Source organism: Balaenoptera ricei, chromosome 5 (assembly GCF_028023285.1).
Source record: "Balaenoptera ricei isolate mBalRic1 chromosome 5, mBalRic1.hap2, whole genome shotgun sequence".
NCBI classification, from domain to species: Eukaryota; Metazoa; Chordata; class Mammalia; order Artiodactyla; family Balaenopteridae; genus Balaenoptera; species Balaenoptera ricei.
In genome coordinates, this window is record NC_082643.1 from 34981416 (window position 1) to 35006276 (window position 24861).

At 50.1% G+C, this 24861-nt stretch overlaps 2 protein-coding genes across 7 annotated transcripts in view; one reads left to right on the forward strand and one right to left on the reverse strand.

Annotated features, from left to right (window-relative positions):
- The window catches only part of FHIP1A (FHF complex subunit HOOK interacting protein 1A), a 272991-nt gene extending 256575 nt beyond the window's left edge, over window positions 1–16416 (forward strand). For all 4 annotated transcript variants that reach the window (XM_059922608.1, XM_059922607.1, XM_059922609.1 and 1 more), the window contains 3 exons: window positions 2579–2757; window positions 3022–3160; window positions 8891–16416. In XM_059922608.1, coding sequence (XP_059778591.1) covers window positions 2579–2757; window positions 3022–3160; window positions 8891–9150 — 578 coding nt within the window. In that variant the 3' untranslated portion in view covers window positions 9151–16416. The remainder of the gene's footprint in view (window positions 1–2578; window positions 2758–3021; window positions 3161–8890) is intronic.
- The window catches only part of GATB (glutamyl-tRNA amidotransferase subunit B), a 76253-nt gene continuing 67392 nt past the window's right edge, over window positions 16001–24861 (reverse strand). For all 3 annotated transcript variants that reach the window (XM_059922614.1, XM_059922613.1, XM_059922612.1), the window contains 2 exons: window positions 18444–18578; window positions 16001–17083 (listed from right to left, as the gene is read on the reverse strand). In XM_059922614.1, the coding sequence (XP_059778597.1) occupies window positions 16955–17083; window positions 18444–18578 (264 nt within the window). In that variant the 3' untranslated portion in view covers window positions 16001–16954. The remainder of the gene's footprint in view (window positions 17084–18443; window positions 18579–24861) is intronic.

Here is a 24861-nt window from a genome sequence, read left to right on the forward strand (position 1 = left end):
TTTCTGGAAGAATACACTTGGATCTGTTAACATGGGTTGCCTCCAGGGAGGAGGCCTGTTCTTTATTTTATAGTCCTATACTGCTTGAAGCAGAAACATTTTTAATCATTTTAGTCTTTATTAAAATAGAAAAACCGTTGCTGAAGTCCAGACAAGAAATGAGGAGCTCTGGCGTCAGGCAGTTCTGGCAGGGGAGGTGGCAGCGGTCCGTGTTTGGGAGACATTCCAGGGTGGACTCCGCAGAGCTGAGGCGCAGAGTGATGGCAGCTCCCCTTGGAGTCTGGGAGCCGGGGTGGGGGGCCACTGAGGCAGGGAAAAGAGGGCTTGAGGGGAGAGAAGGAAACGGCATAGTATTAGTTGTTCTGAAAATTCAGTATTTTATGGGTGCGGAATTTATCTGTCTTCCTGGAAGAAAAGGGGAAAAAATACACCCTCCACCCCACCACCCCCACACCTGTGGCTTTCTGAATTGTAGCTGAGTTTTCTCGTTTTCAGCTGCTTGCCAGTTTCCCCTAGCAACTGCATTTTGCTAAGGAGGTTTTTTTTTTAAGTGCTAGAAAGCAACTAAGAATAAAGCAGGAACTTGAAAGTGTTTAATATATGTTCCTTACTGCACACGCCTAAGAAGCTGTAATTAATGTTGTTAGTGGATTATAATGACAATCTGCTGACCTTGACCTAATAATATTCTGTCGTTCAAGTGAGACAGTGATGACCCTGACTCTCGCAGGGCGCGGGGGGCAGGCTGGGTTTTTTCCTCCCTCTCAGTAGTGATGGACTGTAGACTCTCTCCCCTGCCGCTGCACCGTGCAGCTTTCGTGTTGGTAGGATGGCCAGGTGAGGCCAGCTCTAGCCTGGGCCTATGGCAGAGACGCTGAGGGCTCCACTAAGGAGACAGGTTTTATAGGAGACTCTTCCCACCCAAGTATCACCTGATTCACCTGTCTCTGCTCCTCTGGAAGGAAATAGATGCTGAGCCCCAGGGACTGCGGGGAAAGCCCGGGTCTGGGGTGGAGGAGTGAGGACAGCGGCAGCCTTCCCCTGTCTGCCTGGAAGACTGGAATTAAGAAGAGCTACCGGTGACATTTTCGGGGTTCTTCATGGAACCCCATCAAGTTGCTTTCAAAATGGGGTTCCAGTCCAGAGTTTCTGAATGTGTTTGGCAAACTCTCCCAGTTTTGTAAGCAAGGGCTCTCCATTCAAAGAATTCATTGACCTCCTGTGTCATGGCAAGTGACTCAGGAGCTCTGCCCCCCACCCCCAAGGATGGGGAAGTTGGGGCTAATCTCAACACACAAAGGAAAAGTGTCTCTTCTGAGTTCCGAGGCCCCTTAGAAGACATCCTCTGTGCTTGTGGCACTGGGAATATTGCCATTATCCTGTTACTTGGCGGTGTGGTTTGCTGTTCCCATTTCTCACAGACAGCTTCTGCTTTCTCACAAAGGGTTTACCCTCTTCCGCTACCAAGGCTTCTGAATGAAGCATCTTGTGATGAAGTATGTTTTTGTTAAACTCATATTAATGTTGCTGGAATCTTCATAAGGCATGTTTATTTATCAAGGGTTATATGCTTTTGTCATAAATATGCCATCGTTTAGTGACGTCATCAATAGCTCCACTGGGGGAAATAGAAATTTCTCATTGATTTTGTTTAATGGACCACTTTTATGGTGAAAATGGAAAACATCTTCAAGTAGTTTTATTAATGCCAGATTTATTGTCTGGATTTTCCCTGTCTTCAGTGAACTCAAACAGAAAGCATATTATTTTTCTAGTGACCCAGATTAGTCACAGTTTCTTTTTGCCTATTGTTTTTTTACAAACTGCTTTTATAGTGATAGGGATTTTCTTGTTTAAGGAACCTAGGACACACCAAACTCCAGCTCCCCAAACTGAGTCCCTTCCCTCTCCCTCACCCCCACCTCCCCCTAAAAATTAAAGCATGGCTCTAAAATTACAGCCAAGCCCACCTTTACCTCTCATCTTCTTTTCTTTTGGTTCTTCCACATTGTGACACTGACAAGACAGAGTGTTTCTCAGGTGCTTTTGGGGGATAGACAGTCCTCCGTTCACAGTGCTGCTGTTTGGTAAACATAGTTGTATGTGTTTGCTATTCTTTAACGACACGAAGATTTTTTTGTTACTAAAACTTTTGATGGCCTCTAATGTTTGCATGACGCCCTACAGCACGCAGCGTCACGGGATGATGAACGCCATGTTTTTGAGCACTGGCAGCCCCAGGAGATACAGAAATAGTATGAAAAGTATATTTTGATTCTAAAAATTAAATTATTGGTCATCTGGTTTTTTTAAAGGTCTATGATAATTTTCAAAGTATTAAAACTGCTCTGGGAGTCAAAATACTAGCCACCACGCCCGTGTTTCTGCTTTCTTTTTGTGGCGGTGGTGTGTTTTGTGGTTTGGTTTTGAGGCAGGAGGCGACCTGCCTGCGTCGGCTGCACTTGTCTGAAATTTGTTTCGCACCCGGTGGCCCTGGGGTGGCTCCGGCGGCTCCTCGGTTTTCGGGAGAGGTGGCCCGTGCCCCCAGCCGGCCCTGAAGCCTCGTGTCCTTCCACAGGCCCGTTCATCAGTGTGGTCCTGTCCAAGCTGGAGAACATGCTGGAGAACTCGCTGCACGTGAATTTGCTGCTCATCGGCATCGTCACGCAGCTGGCCAGCTACCCGCAGCCCCTCTTGCGCTCCTTCCTGCTCAACACCAACATGGTCTTCCAGCCCAGCGTGCGCTCCCTCTACCAGGTACCGCCCCGCCCCGCCCCGTTCTCATTCATTTGCTCTCCTGCCCCTTCTGTTACGTGTTACGCTGGTTGTGTTGATTTTTCTAGACAAACTGCGAAGCTTTAGAGGCTTCGTTTGGTTTGGTGTTTCGAGAGGGCCCTCCCCAGAAGACCCACTTAAAGCCCTGTCGCTCCTGCGGCGGGGCCTCTGCCTGACAGATGTCCTGATAACGCAGGGTGCAGCTCTGTGCTGAAGCGTTCGCGTCATTAGTGCTGGTTTTGACAGGTCCTCGCGTCTGTGAAGAACAAGATTGAGCAGTTCGCCTCTGCGGAGACAGACTTCCCGGGCCTCCTCATCCAAGCCCAGCAGTACCTGCTCTTCCGCGTGGACCTGTCCGACCCGAGCCCTGAGGCACCCACCAAAGGTCAGCCGCTCGTCCCTTGCCCCAGCTTCCCAACCTGGAGTCACAGGTGCTGCCTCAGCTCCTGGACCCTGAAAGCATCTAAATAGATTTCCTTTGTTAAGCAGCAGGGAGGAGCCTCCTCTGAGCGGCCTTAAACCCAAAGGAAAGTCTTCCCTGCCCGCACCCGGCCCGGTCCCAGTTTGGAGGGTCTAGGGGGGCATTTGTTTTCCTCACCGAGAGTAGTGTAGGGCAGGAGTGAGGTGGGGACACCCTGCCCGCACCCGGCCCGGTCCCAGTTTGGGGGGTCTAGCGGGGCATTTGTTTTCCTAACCGAGAGTAGTGTAGGGCAGGAGTGAGGTGGGGACAGCCGCTAGAATAAATAACTTAGCACGTGTGGGCCAGAAGGAAGCATTATGTGCACACCCTGAGCCAGTTTTTGGCCGGTCCTACCCTAAGGAGGGCATCCGTTCTCTTTATTATGTTTTCAGATACTCTCGGGCCCCAAATGAATGTGCTTTAGGGCTCTGGAAGGTAAAAACCATTCCCTTGGAGCAAGAGAAGTAAAGTTTATGCACACCTTAGCCCTCCTGAGAGCACCTTCCATCGGCTCAGGAGGCCTGGCCAAGTGGGCGGGGAGGGTGGGGGTGGCCGCCGACCGGAGCCTGAGGGCCCTGCCGGCGGCCAGGCCTGGGGAGAGGGCTGCCTGGCCTCTAGTGGGCTCTGCTGGCGCAGGTTTGACGCCAGCTGTCTCCTGAGCTGTGGCCTCAGCCTTGGTGAGAGGGCAGGCCAGGGAACGGCCCACATTGCGCCGGCTTTCGCTCATCACCCCTGGACAAGCCAGGCTTCTTTGTGGCAGGTGAACAGTGGAGAGAGCAGGGCTCTTGGTCCGGGGCTAAAGCATGTGATTGGGAACACGATTTGGAGTGAGAGGCAGAAATGTAACTCAGGGCAGTGTTAAACCTTTGAGGGAAGCTGAAAAAACCCCAGCCCTGTGAAGGCACGACCTTGCCTCTGTGTAGCTGTTTGATCTCGGTCACTTGGCCTCACTGGGCCTCGTGCTCCTCGACTTTTTTTTTTAATTTTAATTTAATTTTAATTTATTTATTTTTGGCTGCATTGGGTCTTCACTGCTGTGCACGGACTTCCTCTAGTTGCATCGAGTGGGGGGCTACCCTTCGTTGCAGTGCACGGGCTTCTCATTCGGCGGCTTCTCTTGTCGCAGAGCACGGGCTCTAGGCGCGCGGGCTTCAGTAGCTGTGGCGCGTGGGCTTAGTTGCTCCGCGGCATGTGGGATCTTCCCGGACCAGGGCTCGAACCCGTGTCCCCTGCATTGGCAGGCGGATTCTTAACCACTGCACCACCAGGCAAATCCCTCCTCGACTCTTAAGTGAAGGGTTTGTCTTCCATCTCTCGAGTCCTTTCTGGCTGTAGGACTCGGGGTGTGAAGGGCATTAGGACACCACAAGGCACACTTTGAAAGAAAGGGGGGCCCCTGTGCCAGTGGTGAAATGAGGGGCAGCTTCTAGCCTTGGCCCTGAATGAGAGCAGGCGGGCCATCTCTGGAAGGGAGGAGCGCCCACGCCTGTGGGAAGGTGGCCTGTGGGCCCCACGTGGCTTCTCCTAGCCCCGTGGACAGTCGGCCTGTTGGCTTGTCTCTCCTGAGCAGGGGGCACGCTGCGTGACTCACCCTGCGAGAGACGGTGCCTCAGTTAGCTTTCGCGCATAACAGACCACCGCAAAAGCTCAGGGGCTCAAGACAAAGCCATCACATGTGCTCGTGAGTCTGTGTGGTTGCCTGGGTGATCTGCTGGTCCGGGCGGGCGTCGCTGATGCATGCAGGACTCTCTCAGGGGCTGCCGTCAGCGGGCGGCTGGGCATCTGGGATGGCCCGGCTCACAGGGGTGGCTGCTGGCCGTGGTGATGGGGGTCCGTGTTTCTCGTCATCCAGCAGGTTAGCCCTGGCTTGGCAGCTTCATGGCTGTAGGTTTGCAAGAGTGAGAGAAGGAGCACACGCAGTCTCTTGAGGCACCAGCTCGGGACTCCACCGGGTCGATTCTGCTGTATTCTGTTGGCCAAGCCACTGGGTCAGCCCAGGTGCAGGAGTGGAGCAGACCCCCGCCTCTTGATGGGAAGAGCTGCAAGGGATTATGGCAGTTCTTGCAGTCTTCCAGACAGAAGGTGACTTGAGTCTCCCCACACTGCACTCTGGGCTTGGTCTTCATTTGTATCTTGCAGTTTGTCAAGTGCTTTCCCAGACAGTTTTACTTTTCAAACAGCACTGTGCAATGGGCAAGAAAGGTACTGTTAGCTTCATTTGCATAGAAGGAAGCTGAAGTTAGAGGCCCGGGTGGTCAGCCAGGATCACTAAGCTCGGGTGCCTACACACCCTGACCAGCCTCCTTGACTTACACTTGACTTACACGGGTGAGCGTGCCTTGTGCTCTGTCCTGGCCTCAGACTGATGGTGGCGGCTGCCAGATATGTGCCCAGGGGGATCTTGTTCCCACTGCGTAAGGTTGTCAATTAGGCAGCTGTGGTGGATGATTTCCAAGGTCTGTGACTCTCAGGGGACATTGACTTGTAGGAAGCTACTCTCGGGATAGAAGGCTTCTGCTTGATGGAATTTTTCAGATTAACCTCCTAACTTCATTGAGGTTAGCAAAGTGACACCCTCCCCTCAACTTCAAAAATCTCTCAACTCACAGAATGACGAAGGTCTCCGTCCCCTTGTACAAAGCTGAAGCCTCGCGTGTGATGTGATGATAAATGAGATGTGTGTGTGTAAATGTGTGTGATAAATGAGATGAATCTAGGAGCCCTATTCTCACCGGGACACAGAGCCATGAGTGATTAGAATCCTGTAAGAGGCCACATACCGGGGTGTCCATGTCCGTGTGCTGTGCACCTTGTCTGATGCTGCTGACAGGGAGGTGAGGGGTAACGGATTTCTCTCCTAACTTCTCAAGTCTTCCCAGTAGTATCTTGAAAACCCTTTGTTGTGGCTTTTCAGACCCAGGGCAACATTTCAGGAAACCACTCCCGGTTCTGACGTTTACTTATACTTCCCTCCTCCCTGCCTCCCCTCCGGGTGCTGCACCCGTGCTCTGGGCCCTTTTACGAGGGGCGCCCGCAGCCCGAGCTGCTCCATCACGCAGGCCCTGGTGAAACCAGCCTCCTAACGCTTCCAACAGAAGTAGAAGCCCGGGTGGACTTCCTGTGCCCCTGTCACATTGCCACTCTTGAGACTATTGGTCTCTGAGGCTCAGCAACTTGCCAGTCTTTTCATTTTCCCCTCAAGCCACAGAGGTGGTATTTTCTAGTATTTACCTGTATTCAGAGTCCTTTCACTGATCTCTGGTTCTAGAAGGGGGCCAGGTAGGTATTATCCCCATCTTGTGGAAAAGGAAACTGAGACGTTATATGATTAGCTAGTTGCCAGGTAGGGACCATAACTCGGGTCTCCTTGTCTTTGAGTTGAGTCTGACTCACGGAAGGGCCAGTCCCACGCTGACGGGACAGAACCACCGCCAGGACTTCCCTGCTGGCCCTCCGTCCCCTCCCTGGGCACCTGCCTGCCTTCATTAGCGAAGACAGTGTTGATTCATAGATTCAAGCTGGGTAAATGAGCCTAAGCGATGACATTTTTTAAATTCATGGATCGAGCTGGATAAATGATCCACAAAAGCCCTTTTTGGGGAAAAGAGGAGTGAATTTGAAAGAGAAAGACGGAGATGAGGAAATGAACCAGCTCCAGGAAGATCAGGTATAGGGAGGACCTGACGTTGGTCGGTCCCTTCCCTCGTTCATTCAGCAAATGTTTATTAGCTTCCTCTGTGGATGAGGAAGCGTGTTAGGGGCCATGAAGGACACATCGCTTAGGGGCTCAGCTCTCAGAAACCTGAAAGCCTGGTAGAGGAGAAAGAACATAAACAGCAACACAAGTCTGAAGAGCACTGCAAGCCCCAGTTGGTAAATAAAATGAGTGGGAGGCTAGAGCAGGGGATCACTTCCAGGGCAGGAAACGGGAGTGGTCTGTAAAGTCAGTGACGGCTGAATTGACGGTGGTGTGATGGCTGACGCTTACCAAGAGGTCCTTGTGTACATTACACCTATTGACTCACTTAATCCTTACAGCCGTGAGATTTTGACAGATGAGGACATTAAAATACAGAGAGGTAAAGCAACTCGCCTGATGTCGCTCAGCCAGTAAGTGGCAGAGTCTAAGCCTGGTGAGGTTTAGGTGTGCAGACACGGGCAAGGGAATGCCAGGTGGGGGAACCAGCCCGAGCAGTGTGGCTCTGGGGCTGGTGCCCGGAGTGTCCCATCCCCCGCGGCATCAGCCCAGCTTCCTGGGTGAGCCTCGCCGGGCCCTTTGGAGAGCCGGGTGCCGCAGTGCTGGAGGGCTGGGGTGGAGGTACTCAGGCCTGGTCCCCCAAGGCTGGCAGTGTCCTCAGGGAGGTCAACACTTTCGTCCTCACTCTGTTGTCAAGACATATTGTGAGTTTCTGCTGAAAGGTAGCAGCAGATTCTCAACAACTTCTCCAGTTCTTTATGGCATGAACTGTGATAAGCTTTAATCTAAAAGGATATTTAAAGCAGTAAAGCGGAAGTTTTTTTTTTTTTTTTAACACTAAAGACGATAGTAGTGAGATGTGGAAAGCACTATAAATGTCAAGAATTTTTAGTACCACAGTTAAGCGACACTCTGAGAAGAGTGTTGAAAAATGGGACTGAATTCTAAAAAGCAGCCAAAATAATGAAGAGCTTGAATATAATGATTTATAAGGAGTAATGAGTCGGTTTGAGTCGGGGGCAGAAGAAGGCATAAATAATTCCTGTCAATGTGAAGGCCGGAGAGCTTCAGGAATTAAATAGTTGGGAAAGTTGAACCATTTTAATTGGTAAAACTGATTTGATATGAAAATGCAAATCACTTGGGTATGTTGAAGTTTGGTTCATATCATCTTAGACCTACATTTTTGAAATTGAAATCGAAACTCCTGGAAACCTTCCTTGAAGGGAAGGTCCGAGCCACTTGCTGCCACGAGCTGCCCACGGTGGTGGGAAGTTCCCAGTCTGGTCTTATCAGCACCCAGCTTCCTCTCCGTTATTTCCAGCCTTTAAAAGCCTTCTTCCATTCTATTCTCCACAAAGGCTGGAAGTCCTGGCCAGAAGGGGCCGGGGGTCAGCAGGGAGCCCAGGAGGCCGGAGCCCGGGCTGCAGACAGCAGGGCGTGGTGTGTGTAACCCAGGCGGCCTCCTGCAGCTCTGCCGGGTGGTCAGGGCTCAGCTGGCAAAGGGCGGACGGTCACCCCGACCCTGGGAGGCCGGGAGAGCAGGTGGGGCCCCTGGACGCCCCTAAATAACCATCGCAGTGACCTGTGTCCTCACTTGGTTGATGCGGCCGCAGGACGTGCCTTTTGCCTTCTCCCCCCTCGCCACGCCCTGGGCGGGGAGGGTTCTTGATAAACCTATATGCTTGCCACAGTTTCTACATGAAGGTCCTCCTACAGGATTTGGGATCAAACTCTCATGTCACATGCCCAGTGCTGGAGCTGATCTGGGCAGATCCGTGTGTCTCAGAGTGGAGTGGGGAGGGGGTGGGGACTGGGGGCCATGTCTTGAGACTCCAGTCAGAGCGGGAGCTGAGCCCGCACGAGACACGCCACCCCACACCCCGCAGCACACACGCTTCATTTAAGGGGTGGGCGGGAAGGGCTCTGGAGGATCACCATGGCCGTCTTCCTTCTAGTTTCAGATCCCGTTCAGGACGCCTCCAGGACAGGGAGCGGCAGGAGTTTCCTGGATGGCCCCCCACGAGTGCTTCAGCCCTTCCTGACGAACAGAGCCAAGGCGGCCGGGGCGCCCCCCAGCCTGCCCCCGCCCGTGCGGGACGCCATGCTGGCGGCCGCCCTCTTCCCCGAGTTCCTGAAGGAGCTGGCTGCCTTGGCCCAGGAACACTCCATTCTCTGCTGCAAGATCCTGGGCGACTCGGATGACAGCCGCTGTTAGCTTTTTCTTTTCACATAGAGGTTCTTGTTTTTTTAAGGTTTTAGTGTCTTGACTGAACGTTAAATGCAAAGCTGCTTACAGACACCTCTACATTGAGACTTCCTGACGATACTTGATACGTGGGGAGGGGGGTTTTCTGTGCACCTTGTCTCCCCAGCCGGATCTTCCCACCTTGTACCCCCTAGAATCTAAGTCTTGGCTCAGTTTTTCCTCCTCAGAGTTCTTGGTCCTTATTCTCCCATCCCTCGGAGTCACTCAGCTTGCAGCTTAGATCACACCCAGCGAACACCGGAGGTCAGTGATTTCTGGAGGTGCCCACCTCAGAAGGCCGGCCCTTCAACAGCACGCAAGAACGCACACCTGCCCCTGTGGCCTCCTGCGTCGTGGCTTCCGTCTTCTAAAGAGAAGAATAAAGATGGAGCCCTTCTTGCCTCCGTCACACAAGCACACAGCATCCGTCCCTTTGCATTTTACTTCCAAGACTTGTATTCCGCCCAACACGTGTTGCCTTAGAGTGCAGGCAAATCCACTGGTCTCAGCTCTCTGCCTGGGAAGTCAGATGTAGTTGGAGAGAATCTGGAATGCAGGGAAATGTTCTTGTTGCTCGAGGGCTTTCTCTGCTCAGTATATCACTACCTAAACACTGAAAATAGCCTTATTTTAGTAAGATTTGCACAAAATGAACTATGCCTATGCAAAATGTTACTTTGGCTTTTAGGACTTTGATCAGTGTGATGAACAAAGCGTGGTATATGCTTATGTAAGAAGACAACCATCATTATTTTTTTAAGTGTTTTATGAAAAACAAACTGATTCATCTGTGAAACTGTCTATCTCATAGTGGGTTTTTTTTGGAGGGGTATGGTGTGGGGGAAAGGATAAAAGTAAACTAAATACAGTCTGTACAAACCTTGGTAATTGTTTTAAAATCTGTTTGCTTTTTCTAATATGTTGCACTTTGTAGAGAAACAGGAACTGTACAGCCACTTAGGGAACCAGGATGTAAAGGCAAACAGGTCGCGGGGAGCCCCGCCAAGCCAAGTGCCTGCTGGGGCCTCACTCCACACAGAAACGCTGCCTTCTGAGTAATGGGGTTCATTAGGAGGCCCCACCGTGATGTATTAGTGCCTCTCTGCTTCTGCAGCCTGCTCTGCCAGGTGTAATTATACTTAGAGCCATGGTCTCCTACCACAGAGAGAGGGGCAAACACACAAAATAATTGTGGGCTAAAAAAGAACGAGACAATAAAAGACTGATATTCATGGATATTAGATTCCACTCTCCTGTACTGTGGGCAGGTGAGAAGCACGTAAGCAGGATGGACCCCCCCCACCACCACCACCACCTCCGCCCCGTTTGGAAGGAAATTGGAGGCTCCGGGTCTCTCTCTTCTTTCTGCGGGCATCCTGCTGAGCCCTGGGGGCAGTCACAGGGCTGGTGGTGGTGCCTCAGGAGCACTGGTTTGGTTTTAATCAGGCCCTAGTACAGGAGGGGCGTGGAGGAGAGAAGCACATCTGAGACGCTGCAGAGCCGAGGCTGCCTTTTGTGTTTCAGGGATCTTGAAGCGAGTGAGCCAGTCCTGGAATGAAGCCTCAGGAGCTCTGGCCGGGGCTGGGTGGCTCTCAGGAGCCCAGCTTCGCGGTGCTTCCAAGTCTAGGCAAGGAACCAAAGATAGTGATTCGTTGTACATTTCTGACTTCAAACTTGTCTTGAAAGATGATGGTTTGCCCGGCTGCGGTGCAGCAGCCAGAATGTACGAGGCCAGCGGACTGGCCTGCTCTTGGCTTCCCGACATCCACTTGTATTTGCGTAAGTGTCTCTACTGGAAAAGTCAGTGGCTCAGAGACCGAGAGAGAGGAGCAGAAGACGAGTTTCAGCTGTACTGTATTGTCCTCCAACTTTGTTTTGCGCAAGTATTTACCTTCCAGTTTGGACTCACCAGGTATATAAGATGCTAAAGTCACGTCTGAGAGCCATATTCTTCAGCTTTCTGGTCTGATTTCCACGTCTCTCCATTATCTGGTGATGGTGTCGATTCTTCTCCTTGAGTCCATGTTGCTCTATTATAGAAAACCACAGTCCCCTTTGTGGAAAGCATCATCTGGGCAAGAGTATTTTTTTAAGTAGGTACTTTAAAAAAAAGTAGATTTGCTTTAAAGGAGGACAGAGATGACCGGTGTGGGGTGAGAGGCAGGAAAATTCACTAACTAACTCCCATGGTGGGGTGCTGGTAGCAAACCCACATGACAACCCAATCTATTTGGAGGTGGACACCGGTTCAGGTTTCTGAAACCACTGCAGCCCTCCACCAGAGTACTGAGTCCAGGGTTTCTCAAAATGAAGTCAGAAAATGGACCTGGAAATATATTCTAGGGAACTGGTGAACCCATGCAGTTGAGGGGAACAGCCAGGTGGGTTAAGGATGGTTCGGGGGTGGTGTGGACATGCAAGAGGGAACACAGCAGAAACCGGAAGCTAAAATAGGAGAAGAACACATCCTGGGGGGTTTGGAGGAATGAACATTGATCTAGGCAGATAGGAAGATACTGAACAGCAGGGGGTGGCGATGGGAATTCCTTGATGGGAAAAATCTCGGTAATGAAGTAGAATATTCTAGTCATAAAGTAATAGGTGACACCCTTAGAAATCTCTTTTGCAATGAGTTTGGGGAAGGATTTTGAACGATACTTGGCATGCTTTAAAATGTGCCAGTGCGTGGATGCTTTTGCATGCGACAGGCCCCCAGGACTCAGTGGACACGGGCTTTGGTGCAGCCCCTGAGGTTGGCGTCGCTGTGTCGAGCCTGGTGGCCCCGGGCAGCAGAGGAGAGTCACCGGTTCCTGGCACATCACATCCTTCACCTTGATTCATAACTCAGAGTCTGACGTAAAGTTCTAGGTGGAGTGGATTTTGTGGTTCAAAATATAGGAGAGCACTGGGATACTTAAAATTGATTTTTGGAAGTGGCCAAAAGTTTAAAAACGTTTGTTTTTAAAATTTTAAAGCGATTCCAGGTCGAGTTTAGCCTAAAATACAGTTTTATGGAGTAAATTACAGATTCCCAGACATGAAATGGGAATGCTGGAGTAACCAATCAGAGATGTGGTTTTATTAGTAGGTACTTCCTTTCCTTCCCTGGTATTGAGAAGAATTGTGAAATGGTCCCCATTTGACTTAGTAAAATACTTCGATGGGCTGGGGTTGGAATCGATGTCTCTGTCACGTGTAGGGAGGACGCATTCACTTCTTCCGCAGGTCCTCAGGGGTACCTTTTCCTCATCAAGTGGCTTTTACTTAGGTCTGATGCAGTTGTTGATTTTCAATCCATTAAGACACCCAGGGGTCCAGGGTGTTGTCAGGAGAGCATCCTCGTATGAGTAGAATCTAGAGACAGGATACGTGACTGTTCAGGTTACCTGTTCATTTTGGGCAGCCCATGGTACTCGGGGTTGAAAGTCGTTTTTGATGTCTCTGAATCAGCCTGGTTGCCAGGGTCAGTGTGGGTGGGTTTCCAGCTGTGTTCAGAGGTTTGGGGTTGTGGGTAGGCTGCCCGTTCTGAACGTGGGTCAGTGTGCCTGGGCTGCTCTCCTTGGGAAGTGCGGCCCCGGCGGGGGTGGGATGTGTCACCGGTGTGACGGTGAATCTCTGCAGCACACGCCCAGCTCTCACCCAGGGATGGGTGAATGTAATTGCTAACTACCAGCCGTGTATTTACTGAAATGGCTGGCACGCTTGGCCATTTTTATGCAACACTTTATTGCGGGACAGCTATTACCGCATGTGCTACTTCGAGTCACTGGCTAGGCCGGGGTAATTTGTGGCTCACCTCGCGTCCCAGCCAGCCTTGCGGTATTAGCTCTTCCTGAACAGCAGCCCTCTGTAGCTGAGGCCACAACGCTTTAAGTCATTAAGAAGATATTCTCGGCCCCTTCTCGCTTCAGCCATCAGACTGTAAATCACACAACACTCATTCTCCATCAGATAACAGCTTATGACAGAACACTGTCAAACCGGTTTATACTCCATTCTTAAATCACATCACGGAGGAAACATTTTAAGAAAATGGAGTTGACTTTTTTTTTCCTTTTTGAATGACCATCATAAACCTAACGCTTTAGAAAGAGCTCTCAAAAGACTAAGAATTGTTTTCGGGATAATTTTGCCTCAGTAAATCCTCTCTATGTTCAGGCGTTTATTAGGCCATTACTTGTTTTGGAGGACAGATCATCCTGGCAGCTCATTAACTGGATAAACAGGGGCTTCAGTGAAAGATTTTCGCTGAGGCTTTGTAGGGACCAGAGGGACAGGGGCAAAGTTCTTCAGCCTCTGCACTTGGAATCCTAAGACAGGGGCCGATTTTAGCTGGGAATGCCCCTCCCTGTCCAGTCATCATTGTGAATCTTGTTCCTGTCACCCACACAAGGAACAAGGCCGCCAGTAGGGTCTGCCCGCATGCGTTCCATACATATTTCAGGCATCTTTGGGGAACCTTAGATTTACTGTGTGCTTTCCGAACCTGACAAGGGTTATGGTAGCTCTTAGGCCAGATTATGCATTTCACGGAGCTGAGGCTGCACAAGTCTGTGCTTCTTAGGGCAGCAGCTGACTTTTTATTGGGACAAGTCTAGAAAAGGCCCACCTATAACGAGGTACCATTTTGCCCTGCAGATATTTTAAAAGAGATTATTTGGTGTTGACAATATTACTTAAATGATTTTTGCTGAGACGTCTGAGGGAGACAAGAGAGGATTTCAATCAGCGCTTTCCATCTCACCATCGAGGGTCCGCTCTGTGCACAAATAATCCACAAATGCAATTTGTCTAAAATCTGCAGAAGAGGCATGGCAGCCATTTCCATGCTGCTTTTGGTGGTGGGTAAGTAACACGGCCTTTCATATAGATCTAGTGGTTTTTTTCAAATAGTCCTATGTGGAATCCTTGAAATGATGCGGCTAAATTCATTAGATATGAAAAATACAATATGGATTGTGGGTCGTGGCCGTAAGCTATATATTGAACTAACCAACCAACGCAAAGCTCTAGGAGAGTGTTTACTTGAAAACAATTCATAGCCTTCTTCCAGATTAGCCATAATTACCAAAAAGAAGGGAGCTCAGCTAAAAACATCCTTAACTTGGTATAAATAATGACGTTTTTTCCCCTGGGTTGTCTACATCTTAAAAGATGGGAACAGAAGTTCACCTTGACGCATAAGCCTGGACAGAGTCAAGAAGCTCCTTCCTAGACCCAGAGTTTAAAAGCCTAGTGGATGGCAGCACCCACCCCTCATACAGAGGGACTCCCACAAAAGGTTGTCGATTAATTTTGTTTTATAAACGTAATGAACTTTTGCTAAAAACTGATCCTGTGCCAGGTAGCATGCCGAGTGCTGAGGCCGCCATTCCTCCCCTCCCCCCAGAACCAGCCGACCAACCAACCTCCTCCTCAAGCCACAGGGCACCCGGTTTGGGCCTGACCAGGCCGAGCTGGTGCAGGCCCACCCGGGGGAGCCAGTCTTCCAGCATGTTGCCCTCCCAGCCTCCAGGTGTGTGGGCTCCAATGACAGATGGCACTGGCTTCACCTATGGCGCCAACTCATACCTTTTAATGAGATTTCCCCCTGAATAGCAAACAGAGAACCAGACTAAATTCACACTCATGCAAAAATGTATTTAAAATTGTATTTCACTGAAGCCCAGTTACAAGTAGAGCCATACTTTGTGAATTTCTTAGGGTGTTAGATAAACATATATTTTGAATATCTAGTCAGGTTCCAAGTAAGATATCTGAGCTGTGCTTTGATATGTTTTTTTCTTTCTATGAGCAGTTATAACAACACAATCTCATTTTTAGGATTTCAGAAGTGCGCCTTCAAGACAACAAGCAATTGTCAGAGCTGGATGACAGTTAGTTAGCATTGTAAAGATCAAGTGCTTTTTTGTGTGTTGAGGTAACTGGTTTATAACATTATATGTTTCACGTGTATAACATTATATTTTGACTTCTCCATACACTGCAGTGTATTCACCATCAAAGGCTGAGTTTCTGTCTGCCACCATATAGTTGACCCCCTTTACCCATTCCGCCCTCCCTCTACCCCTGACCCCAGCAATGGCATTTTTCTCCTGAAATGATCAGTCCATAAGACGGCTTACATATGACATGATATTGTTGGTAAATGGCCTTCATTTCGCTGTCCCTGCCCCTCTCCAGACCCCACTTAAGTAAGCCCTTGATTTAAAATGGTCTGGAAAGATCATCCAGTGCTTTCTGTAAGTGTTGATGACCAAGAAGCCAGACCTTTGGTGAAAATGGAGTTTGTAAAACAAAACTGAATCTTATCATTTCTTACAAAATCATGATCCCGCCAGATTCCAGACTCAGGAGCTATGGGGTTGGGGGGTGGGGACTGGCCCTGCCTTTCTCTCTCGAAAAGAGGTTTGATGAAAGTATTTTACTGTCAGGCCCAGGAGTTTTCAGTACTGCAACGGGATGCGCGAGGGGCACGCGGCTTCCTGGGTGATGTAACGTACCGTATTCTCTTAACACTTCTAAGTCACTCATTTTTTAAAAAGTTAGTTTTTTAAAAAACCTTACCTCTTCATGCTTGTCTGAAATAAGCCAGATGACTGGTCCCTGCTTTTCTGGCTGGGAAGAGGGGCAGTCCTCTCTTTACTCCTAGTTAGGGAAGTCCTGAGCGATCGTCTGCAACCAGGAACCATGAGCTGCTAAGTTGGTGGCTCTCCTCCGGGTCCCCAGCTGCCACTGGAGCACCGTTCATGACGGAAATGTTTGTACTACTCTTCTTGGTACAAGAGAGAATTCAGTGTAAAATCAGGGCCTCCAAAAATTTTATGTCACGGTTTATTTGACATGTGCTTTTAAAAAACAGCACTTGCAAAACTGGTCTTTAGTGTTGTGAGTCAGAGGTAACAAAGGCGTGCGGTGAACAAAGGGGTGCCCCAGTGCGACGGAGAAATAGTATTATTGCCACAAGAACAGGGGTGAGGGCAACGCAGCCTCCATGGACTACTGTTAACTGTACCACAGTTACCATTAAAGGTCAAGATTTTGATTTACTAGCTTACCATCTTATTCTTTCCAGGCAAAACAAGTCAGTTTAATGTTACAGCTTTTTTTTCGCCTTTTAAAACTTTTGGTCTGAGGGTGGGGAGGGGGGTTGTCCACTGCCCGATCTTCGACGTGTAAGTTAATTTTTTATGTGATATTTCAGTATAAATTTTATTCATTAAATTTATTTGAAAACTTCTGTTGTCTTTTTTACCAAAAAAAAAAAAAAAAAAAAATCATTTATTCTCAGACCTCTGCCTTCTGGGATCCCTGGGCGTTGAATGGGCAACATCACTTTTCCTCAGTGGGTGGGAGAATACAGCTAATTCCTGGTACTAAGGCTAATGAGAGCGCCCCAAACAAAAGACCGCATCCAGATCATGGCCTCGCTTCATCATTGCTAATCCCCAGCACCTGGAACAACGCCCGGCCCTTAGCATGGGCTTAAAAATATTTGTCGAGGGACCTGCGGAATGAAACGTGTTCCTAGGGCGGTGCCAGTATCTGAAACAGCATGTGGCGTTGAGCTCGGCGTCACTGCGCACTAGGACGTGCTGTTTCTCACCACTGCTGCACCTCCCCCGGAAGCGTGTGACGTCGATGAACAACGGCGCCAGGCCTGGTCTGCGTGGAGGTGGCACCTCAAGGCGCAGGTCGGGCGGGGCGTCAGGCTGGGGCCTAGGACGTCAGCGCACAGGCTCCAGCCCGGCCGTGGCAGGGGGACCCGAAGCCGTCACGACGACAGCTGCCTCTCCAGCACCTCCTTTATCACCGTCGGATCCGCTCGGCCGAGAGTCGCCCTTCGGACCAACCCAATCAGTTTGTTTATGGCCCTGGGGTTTCCCTTCTTTACATCCGTGACCTTTAAAGACAGATTATTTTAGAGGAGAAAATAGAGGCTCTCGCCTAAAAATCTTAAATCAAGTTTACGTTTATGGAAACTTAAATTCAGTTTCTTTTTTCTGTATTAGATATAGAATGAGAAAAGGAAAAAGGGGAGGGGGTGACCTTCGGAGGAGGTTTCTGGGCTTCTGGCAAAGGAGGTGTGTGCTAGCCCGTCCCCTGATTAAAAGGGAGTGAGGAGGGCCTTGACGTGTCACAGCTGAGGGTTCGGTGCACGGGACCCGGGTGCCGGATCGTGAAGCCCCCGACCCTCCGGGGGCTCAGCGGGCTCTCCTCCCCCCACTCCCTGCCAAGAAGCTCGTTTGCTAGAAGACGAAGCCACGAGATGGCAACGCTCCCCGAGCATCTGGGTGGGGGAGTGGCTGGCTGGCAGGCCGGAAGGGCCGGGGCAGGGGGCGCTGAGTGCCCGTCAAACAGCCACCGCGTCAGGGCCACCCGCCCGACCTCCTCCTTCTGATCGGCAACAGCGTCTGCGAGTATCTGCGCGCGGTGCTGCATTCTGAGTCTGAAACTAAAAGTGTGTCTTTATCAGTCACTCCAGATGAGGCTGGAAGATGGAGATTGCCGAGACCCTGCGCAAGCTCATTTTCCTTATCGAGAGCTCTTCACAGAGCTGTTAGTGTCCCCGCAAGTGGATGGGTAGGTGGTATCATTCTGAAAGGGATGCTAGCAATTTTATTCCCCACTGAAAAGTATCTCTGGACAATATGATTAGACTTGGGGAGGGAGGGATGCTCCTCATTTTAGCTGTTCTATTTTGTTCTACGCTCAGAACACAGAATGACTTGATTTCCAGCTATGTTCCTGTCAAGGATTTTCTCCGTAATTTACAAATAATGTTCCCTTCTGCCTTTCTTCCCGGCTCTCAAAGGCACGGAACTGAAGTGTTTCCCTGTCTCTGCCCCTGTGCAGTGCTGCCTGCTGCTTCCTGAAAGAGAGGTCCTCTTACAAAGCAGAGCTCGGCAACCTTGGGAGAGGGCCACGGGCCTGGGAGGTCGAAACTTGCTAACACCCCTTCAACCGAAACTCCATGAGATTAAGCTCCAGGGGGGAATTTTCCTTCTAGGAAAAGCTGTATTTTTCCAATAGTCACCTAATTTCATCTCTTGATTCTAGCTTAAAACTGACAAAAATAACTGGGGGATTATTGATGAAACCGGGCCAACCGTTATTAGGAAGCACCGCTGGGCTGCCAGGGGGAGAAGCAGAGGGGCTCCTGGCTGAGTCCTCAGGCGGCCCTGGCCCTGGGCCTCTGCCGGCAACCCCCTGCCCACCTGCCGCTGCGCGTGCAGACCCCCTTCCCCCGAGGGGCTAATTACCACTTGAGGATGCGCCTCCAGCACAGAGCGGCAGAGCTGCTCCAGCGCCTCTGCATCCTGCATCAGTTCAAGCTTCTTTTCTGCAACCATCTGTGCTGGGGTCTTGCCCTTACTCTTCCACAGTTCCTCAAACACCTGCGGGCGGAGAGGGGCGGGGTCAGCTCTTCTGCCAGCTCCACTTGCTGGGGTGGAAGAGCAGTCAGTGAATTCCCAGCCGCGTGCAGACACACCCGGGGCCTCCCCGCGCTGAGCTGCGCCCTCAGAACAGAGCCCGAGACCCTGCCGGTGAAGACGCTGGCGGAGACGGGTCGTCCCCACTCGCCGACTCCAAGGGCACAGCAGGGAGGGCGGGGAGTGTGAGAAGATGATCACTCACAGTGCCCCTGCTGACGGGAATGCCACTGAATCAATCAATTGCGGTGACATGTTGGTGAAGGATGGGGCCACACGGGCTGCAAGAGGGAACCACTGCACTTAGAGGGGTCATGAAAACTCGGCCTCTGCTGGGAAATGGGAGTTTTTTTGGGGAGGGGCGAGCGAGGGGCCCATAATGAAGATACAGAATGAAAAATAACGAAAAACATAAATCACAATCCTCGGGGCCCAAGGCTTACCACATCCATCCCCACAGGTGGATGTGGCCCCGAACCTGGCTAGGATAATTAGCAGTTGACGGTGTGGGTATTTTTCTACTTAAAAAAATAACTAATTCCCAAACTTAATAAAGTTGGAAAAAAGGAAGACATTTGTAAAGAAGGGGTGTCCCAGGGCAGTTTTCCACAGTGCCTGTTTCTCTAGTGTGAGCTGGAAGGGGAGGGGATCCCGTTAGCCTCCAGCTCAGCCAGCAGTCAGCACTGAGCACTTTCCAGCCAGGAGCCCTCCTGCCCGGAACAGTGTGCCTTCAGCTCGGCTGTCGGGCACCCACGGTGACTGTGGTCCAGAGGCGTCTCTGGGGCATCCTTCCGAAAGCGCCCCCACAGGGCACACTCTGGCGATCACCACACAGCCCTGGCCGCATACGCAGACCTGTCCCCGCTCTTAGAAAAATACTGAACATAAGTGCCTCCAACTCAATTCTTCAAATGTGTATTCAGCCGACAATGAGAAAGGCATTGACGAGAGAGGGGCACACAGCAGGTAAGAACCTCCCCTGCTCTCAGCAGACGTATTGATGGCGTGCCCACAGCACAGGAACCGGAGAACAGACAATCTGTGATGCGGATCAGACTCAGTGTCTGAAGAGCTTCTCTGCCCCCTTTCCCTGATAGATTTATTTCTCTTGAATAAGACTTACAATTATAAAACATTGTTCCTAATTATAAAATTTAATACGTGTTCACTGTAGAAAATAAGGAAGGAAATACAGAAAAGACAAAGTGAAATCTTACCCGATTCCCATCCCCTCAAGGTGACCAATGTTAGTATTCTGGTATTTTCCCTTCCATGGTTTTCTTTCTGTTTTGTAACATAATTGTGACCACAGCACATATACAATTTGTAACCTGCTTCTGTTTCACTGATTACAGAAGTACTTTCTTGTATTAACAACAAAGTCTAATATTCATCATGATTTAATTAAATGACCCCCTACTGGTAGATTTTGACCAGTGTTTATTTTGTTCATCTGCAGAGTCTCCTAAAAAAGTTTCTAGTTGAAAATGTCCAACATTCAGGAAGCGAGGCTGGAGATCTCAAGAGAGATCAGATCCCTGGCTCATAACAGAAATCACCTGCAAGGTCTCCCTTATGAGAATCTACGCAGCAACTCTTTACAGGAAAGCCCGGCAGGTGTGGACGCTGCTTGCAGCCCAGGGCTGCGAAGAGCTGAACGCCTGGTGGTCACAGGCCCCTGCAGCCACTGTGGCTGCAAGTGCAGAGCTGAGCTGGCCGCCCAGGGGTCAACCTTTGCCTGGCACCCAATACAGCTGGGACCCGACAGGCCCAAACACTGGTTGGATCTGCTTGGGCCAAAATAACAAGAATAAAGGCAACTGAGGCAGTCAGGGACCAAGGCCAAACCACACCTTTCAGAAGGAGAAGCAGGACAATGCTGGGACGATGCTTTTACATGCAGAGAGGCTGGCTGCCCCCTGAGAGGGTGGGGAGGGGTACCAAGGAGTGACCTAGGGAAGCACACCTCAGCAGCCTCCAGGAGCAAATGCCCGGTGGCTGCAGGGCTCTCCCACTCCCAGAGTTAGAACACATCAGCTTACTCACTTCCCAAATTAGCTCCCCTGGGCTGACACAGTGGATTCCAGAATCCAATCCTCTGCTTGTTCCTATTTAAGGCACAGATAGTGCCCTCCTGGCTGCAGCCCAGCAGGGCGGGAGCCACTAAAGGGGGCCCAGCCGCCTCCAGGCCAGACTCTGCGGCCTCCCCTGGCCTCCTGGCTGCAGACATCGTGGCTCTGTGCTTGCCAGCCTCGTGCTGCGGCATAAATCCTCAGCTTCTGTCCGTGTTTAATCACCACCCTGGGAAGTGCTATCGAAGTGCAATTGTTTCTGGCCAGGCGCGCGGCTCCCAGGCCTGCTGCTGCTCACCCAAGACAAACCACATCACAAGGGGGTCCTGGTGCAGGGCCGGTCATCTGGGTTAATAAATGGCCACCGGGGTAGGGAGTACTGCAAGCTGGGGACCCCCGATCACACCCCGACCACCGAAGCCGGCTCTGACACATGGGGCGGAAACTCAGGCTTCAGTTCCTGGTGACCGAGCACACGCCCTCCTAACTACTACCCAACCATTTCTCTAGCTAAAGCTATTTTTAAGGAATCTGGAGGGAAGGACAAAAGGAGAGCACACAGGCTCCTGGCCTGTCCCTGCCTGTTTGGGGCTTCCAGGGTCAGAGGGTGGCGGAAAGATCTGTTCCAGGGAGAGGGCAGGGAGGGAGCGGTGACAGACAGAGAGGGGGCCCCTCTGGGCAAAGGCAAGTATCGTGAAAGGTCATTCTTCTAGAAAGGCACAGACATCAATCTAGGCCCTTAAGAGAAGCAGGGCACAGGAAAATGTGCAAAGAACTGACGCACTAAAAGGGAGAAAAAGACATTAAATCATTCCTAAGTTTTACTGCACGACGTAACATTTTCTACATTAAAAGGTTTTTGGTGATTTCTGTTTAAAGTAGACCCCAAAGTAGACAAGAGGAAATTGCTTACATGGCACACTCGCGTGTTAAAATCCGACTTCCCTCTCTGCGGAGTCCCAGGCCAGCCTGGTCCCACAGGAAGCAGCAGAGGGACAATCCTTGGGAGACGGCGGACCGTCTGCACCTACTCCAGGCTCGCACCGAGGAGACACGTAGGCATCTGGCGTGATCTCCCCTGGGGCCTGGCCGGCCAGCAGTCTGGACAACGCCCGGGGCCCCCGAGTCCCCAGAGGCTCAGGACCCTGGCATGCTAGCTGCAGGGGTGTTGTGATTCTGCAGGTGGGAGTCTGGTGTGCCCTGTCCTTGGCGAGGGGAGGAGACGGGGGCCACTTCTTTAGACAGAACCGGATCCTGTGAGAGAAGCCCGGGTGCTTTTGTCTACAGTTACCAGGAGGTTGCTCACGATGATAAATAATCTTTGAGTTTCTGTTTCTGAAAGACAGCGCTGCCTCATGGCAGCAACCTCTTAACTCCCCTGGGGCCCAGGGAGCTGAGGGGGTGAGGTCTGTAAATCTCAGAAGCACTGTTGGGACACCTGGGGGGAAGCGGCAGTGAAACATGTCAGGGATGAAAATAATGGACAATCATGGAAGGGAGAGCCGGATGGCAAGAGGTGGATTAATAATAAATTAGACGTAAAGTGGGAGAGTCTTTGGAGTTCAGAACGTTCCCAGGGCAGGGTGACTCCTGCTGCGTATCTGTCATCCTTACGAGTCATTTTCTCAGTCAACTTTCTTTCTCATCTCCTGGTTATTCAACCACTAGTAGGACCTCTTCCAGTTCTGTCAGAGGAAACACCAGTAACCAGTGGAACCAGAGTCATTCTGCCTCCCAGGGTTTCTAAAACCTAAGGCCTACTTGGATTCCTCTGTCAGATTCAGTAAAAATTAATTATAACACATTTATGTGTTACATTTTACAGTAGACTATAAAAATAAGACGCTCAATGTAATTAGTCATCAGGGAAACGCAAATCAATACACCATGAGCTACTACTTTACACCTACTAGGATGACTACAATCAAAAAGCAGGAAAATTACAAGGGCTGGCGGGGATGTGGAGAAACTGGAACCCTCACACACTGCTGAGGGGACTGTAAAATGGTGCAGCCCATTTGGAAAACAGTCCGGCAGGTCCTCAAAATGTTAAACATACAATTACCACGTGACCCAGAGATTCCATTCCTATAGGTACAGCCCCAAGAAATTTGAAAACATATGCGCCAACAAAACCCTGTACATACATGTTCACAGCAGCATTATCTATAAGAGCCAAAACCAGGAAACAACACAAGTGTCCACTTACTGATGAATGGTAGACAAAATGTGGTTCTGTCCACACGATGGGATATTCTTTAGCCATAAAAAGGCATGAAGTACTGACACAACATAGATGGACTTTGAAAACATGACACTATGTGAAAGAAGGCAGACACAAAAGGCCACATATTGTATGAGTCCATTTATCTTAAATGCCCAGACTAGGCCAATCCATAGAGACAGACAGTAGATTAGCAGTTGCCCAGGGTAAGGGGTTAATGGGGCGAAACTGCTAATTGGATGCAGGGTTATGTTTTTGCGGTGATGAAAATGTTCTGGAATTAGATAGTGGTGATGGTTATAACCTTGTGACTATACTAAAAACCAATGAACTGTACGCTTCTTAAAAAATAAAACTAAAAAACAGTACACTAAAACCTCTTATTTTCACAAGCCTTATTTTTCTAACCTCCTGTCTGCCCAGCCCACAATCCACCCTGCTAACTCTATGTATGCACAGAAAGCTGCCGAGGATGATGTTCACCCAATATATATATATGTATATTTTAATTTTTAAAAATTTTTGGCCATGCCGTGCAGCATGTGGAATCTTAGTTCCCCGAGCAGCGACTGAACCCACACCCCCTGCAATGGAAGCGCGGAGTCTTAACCACTGGACCGCCAGGGAAGTCCCGTTCACCCAGTATTAATGGTAGTTATTTCAAGGTGGTAGAATTGGAAAATCTTTATATTTGTCAGCATTACTTAAGTTTGTCACAATGAACAAATACCATTTTTTTTTCCACCAGATGATCAGTGATTTTTTAAAAAAACAGAAAACAAGGTAGAAAAATTAAAAAGCAAATCCCCTAAGGCAATGGTGTGTAAGGGAGATGCCCTCATGGGACACACAATCAGACTTTTAGTTTGGTTCTGTGATTGCCTTACAGAAGCCAGGATTCACCCCACCTCCTTTAAACATGCTGGACGCCGACAGAATCCAAAAATGTCTCTATCTGTATCTGAACCCAGCTGTCAGCATTCCCCCGCAGTTCCAGTCTCTTCCCTCTGAACCTAACATATTATCTGCACTAGGTTTTCTTTGCTGGGGCAGGAGGAGTAGGAAGGGGAAGGTTTTTTTCCTCTTTGGTTTCAAATGCAACAATTCATTTGCTCTTATGTGTATATACAGAGTTTCCTTCTGCCCTCAGGCCATCTAATCATCCTGCTACTGCTGAGCACTGTCATAAACATTTGTATTCCTCTGACATCCAGGCAACCAAAACCCTTTCCTAAATGTGGCGCAGTCCCTATACTTGACAGCCTCACTTGGTGGTGGGTAAACAGAGCCTTTATTAGTTCCCGTCCCCAGTTTCACAGCACAGAGCTGGGTGTATGCTCCATGGTGCCTCGTAATTAGCCAAAAGCAGCCGCTTTTCCAAAGCCTCGCTATGTAACCTGCCACTACTGAGGACATGTATAAATATTAAATGCCAAAGGCACCATTAAAATAACATTAAGTTACTGGCTGAAGAACTGACAGCTGTGATATCTGAAGTCGAGATCAGGCGGCCGCCTTGGTGTTCATTATCCTTCTGGGTGCTTATTTGTAAGAGTTCTCTGAGTTCCAGGGACCTTGCGCCCACCTGAGACTGTCAGGTGGGGCTGGAGATGAGGCGGAAGGCCGCCTTTGATGAGGATGCTATTTTTCCGGGTTTTCACACACTGGGCCTGTGTGTAAAATTTGATCTACTAAGTGGGAGGCAGTCTGTCTGGCCTCACCTTTCTTGCTGGAAGACTGACTTTCAGGGGCAACCACGAGACAAGACAAACGAGCCCCTGGTACTGGGTGGGAGGCTGCAGAGGACGGGAGAGGGAGGACAAGGGCCAGGGAGCAGTGTCAGCCACACAGGGCACGGGGGACGCGCACAGGCCGGAGCCCCCAGGAGCTTCAGGGCCCACCTTTCATGTAAACAAATGTTTGGGAAACATTCCAGGCAAAGTCAAACAAC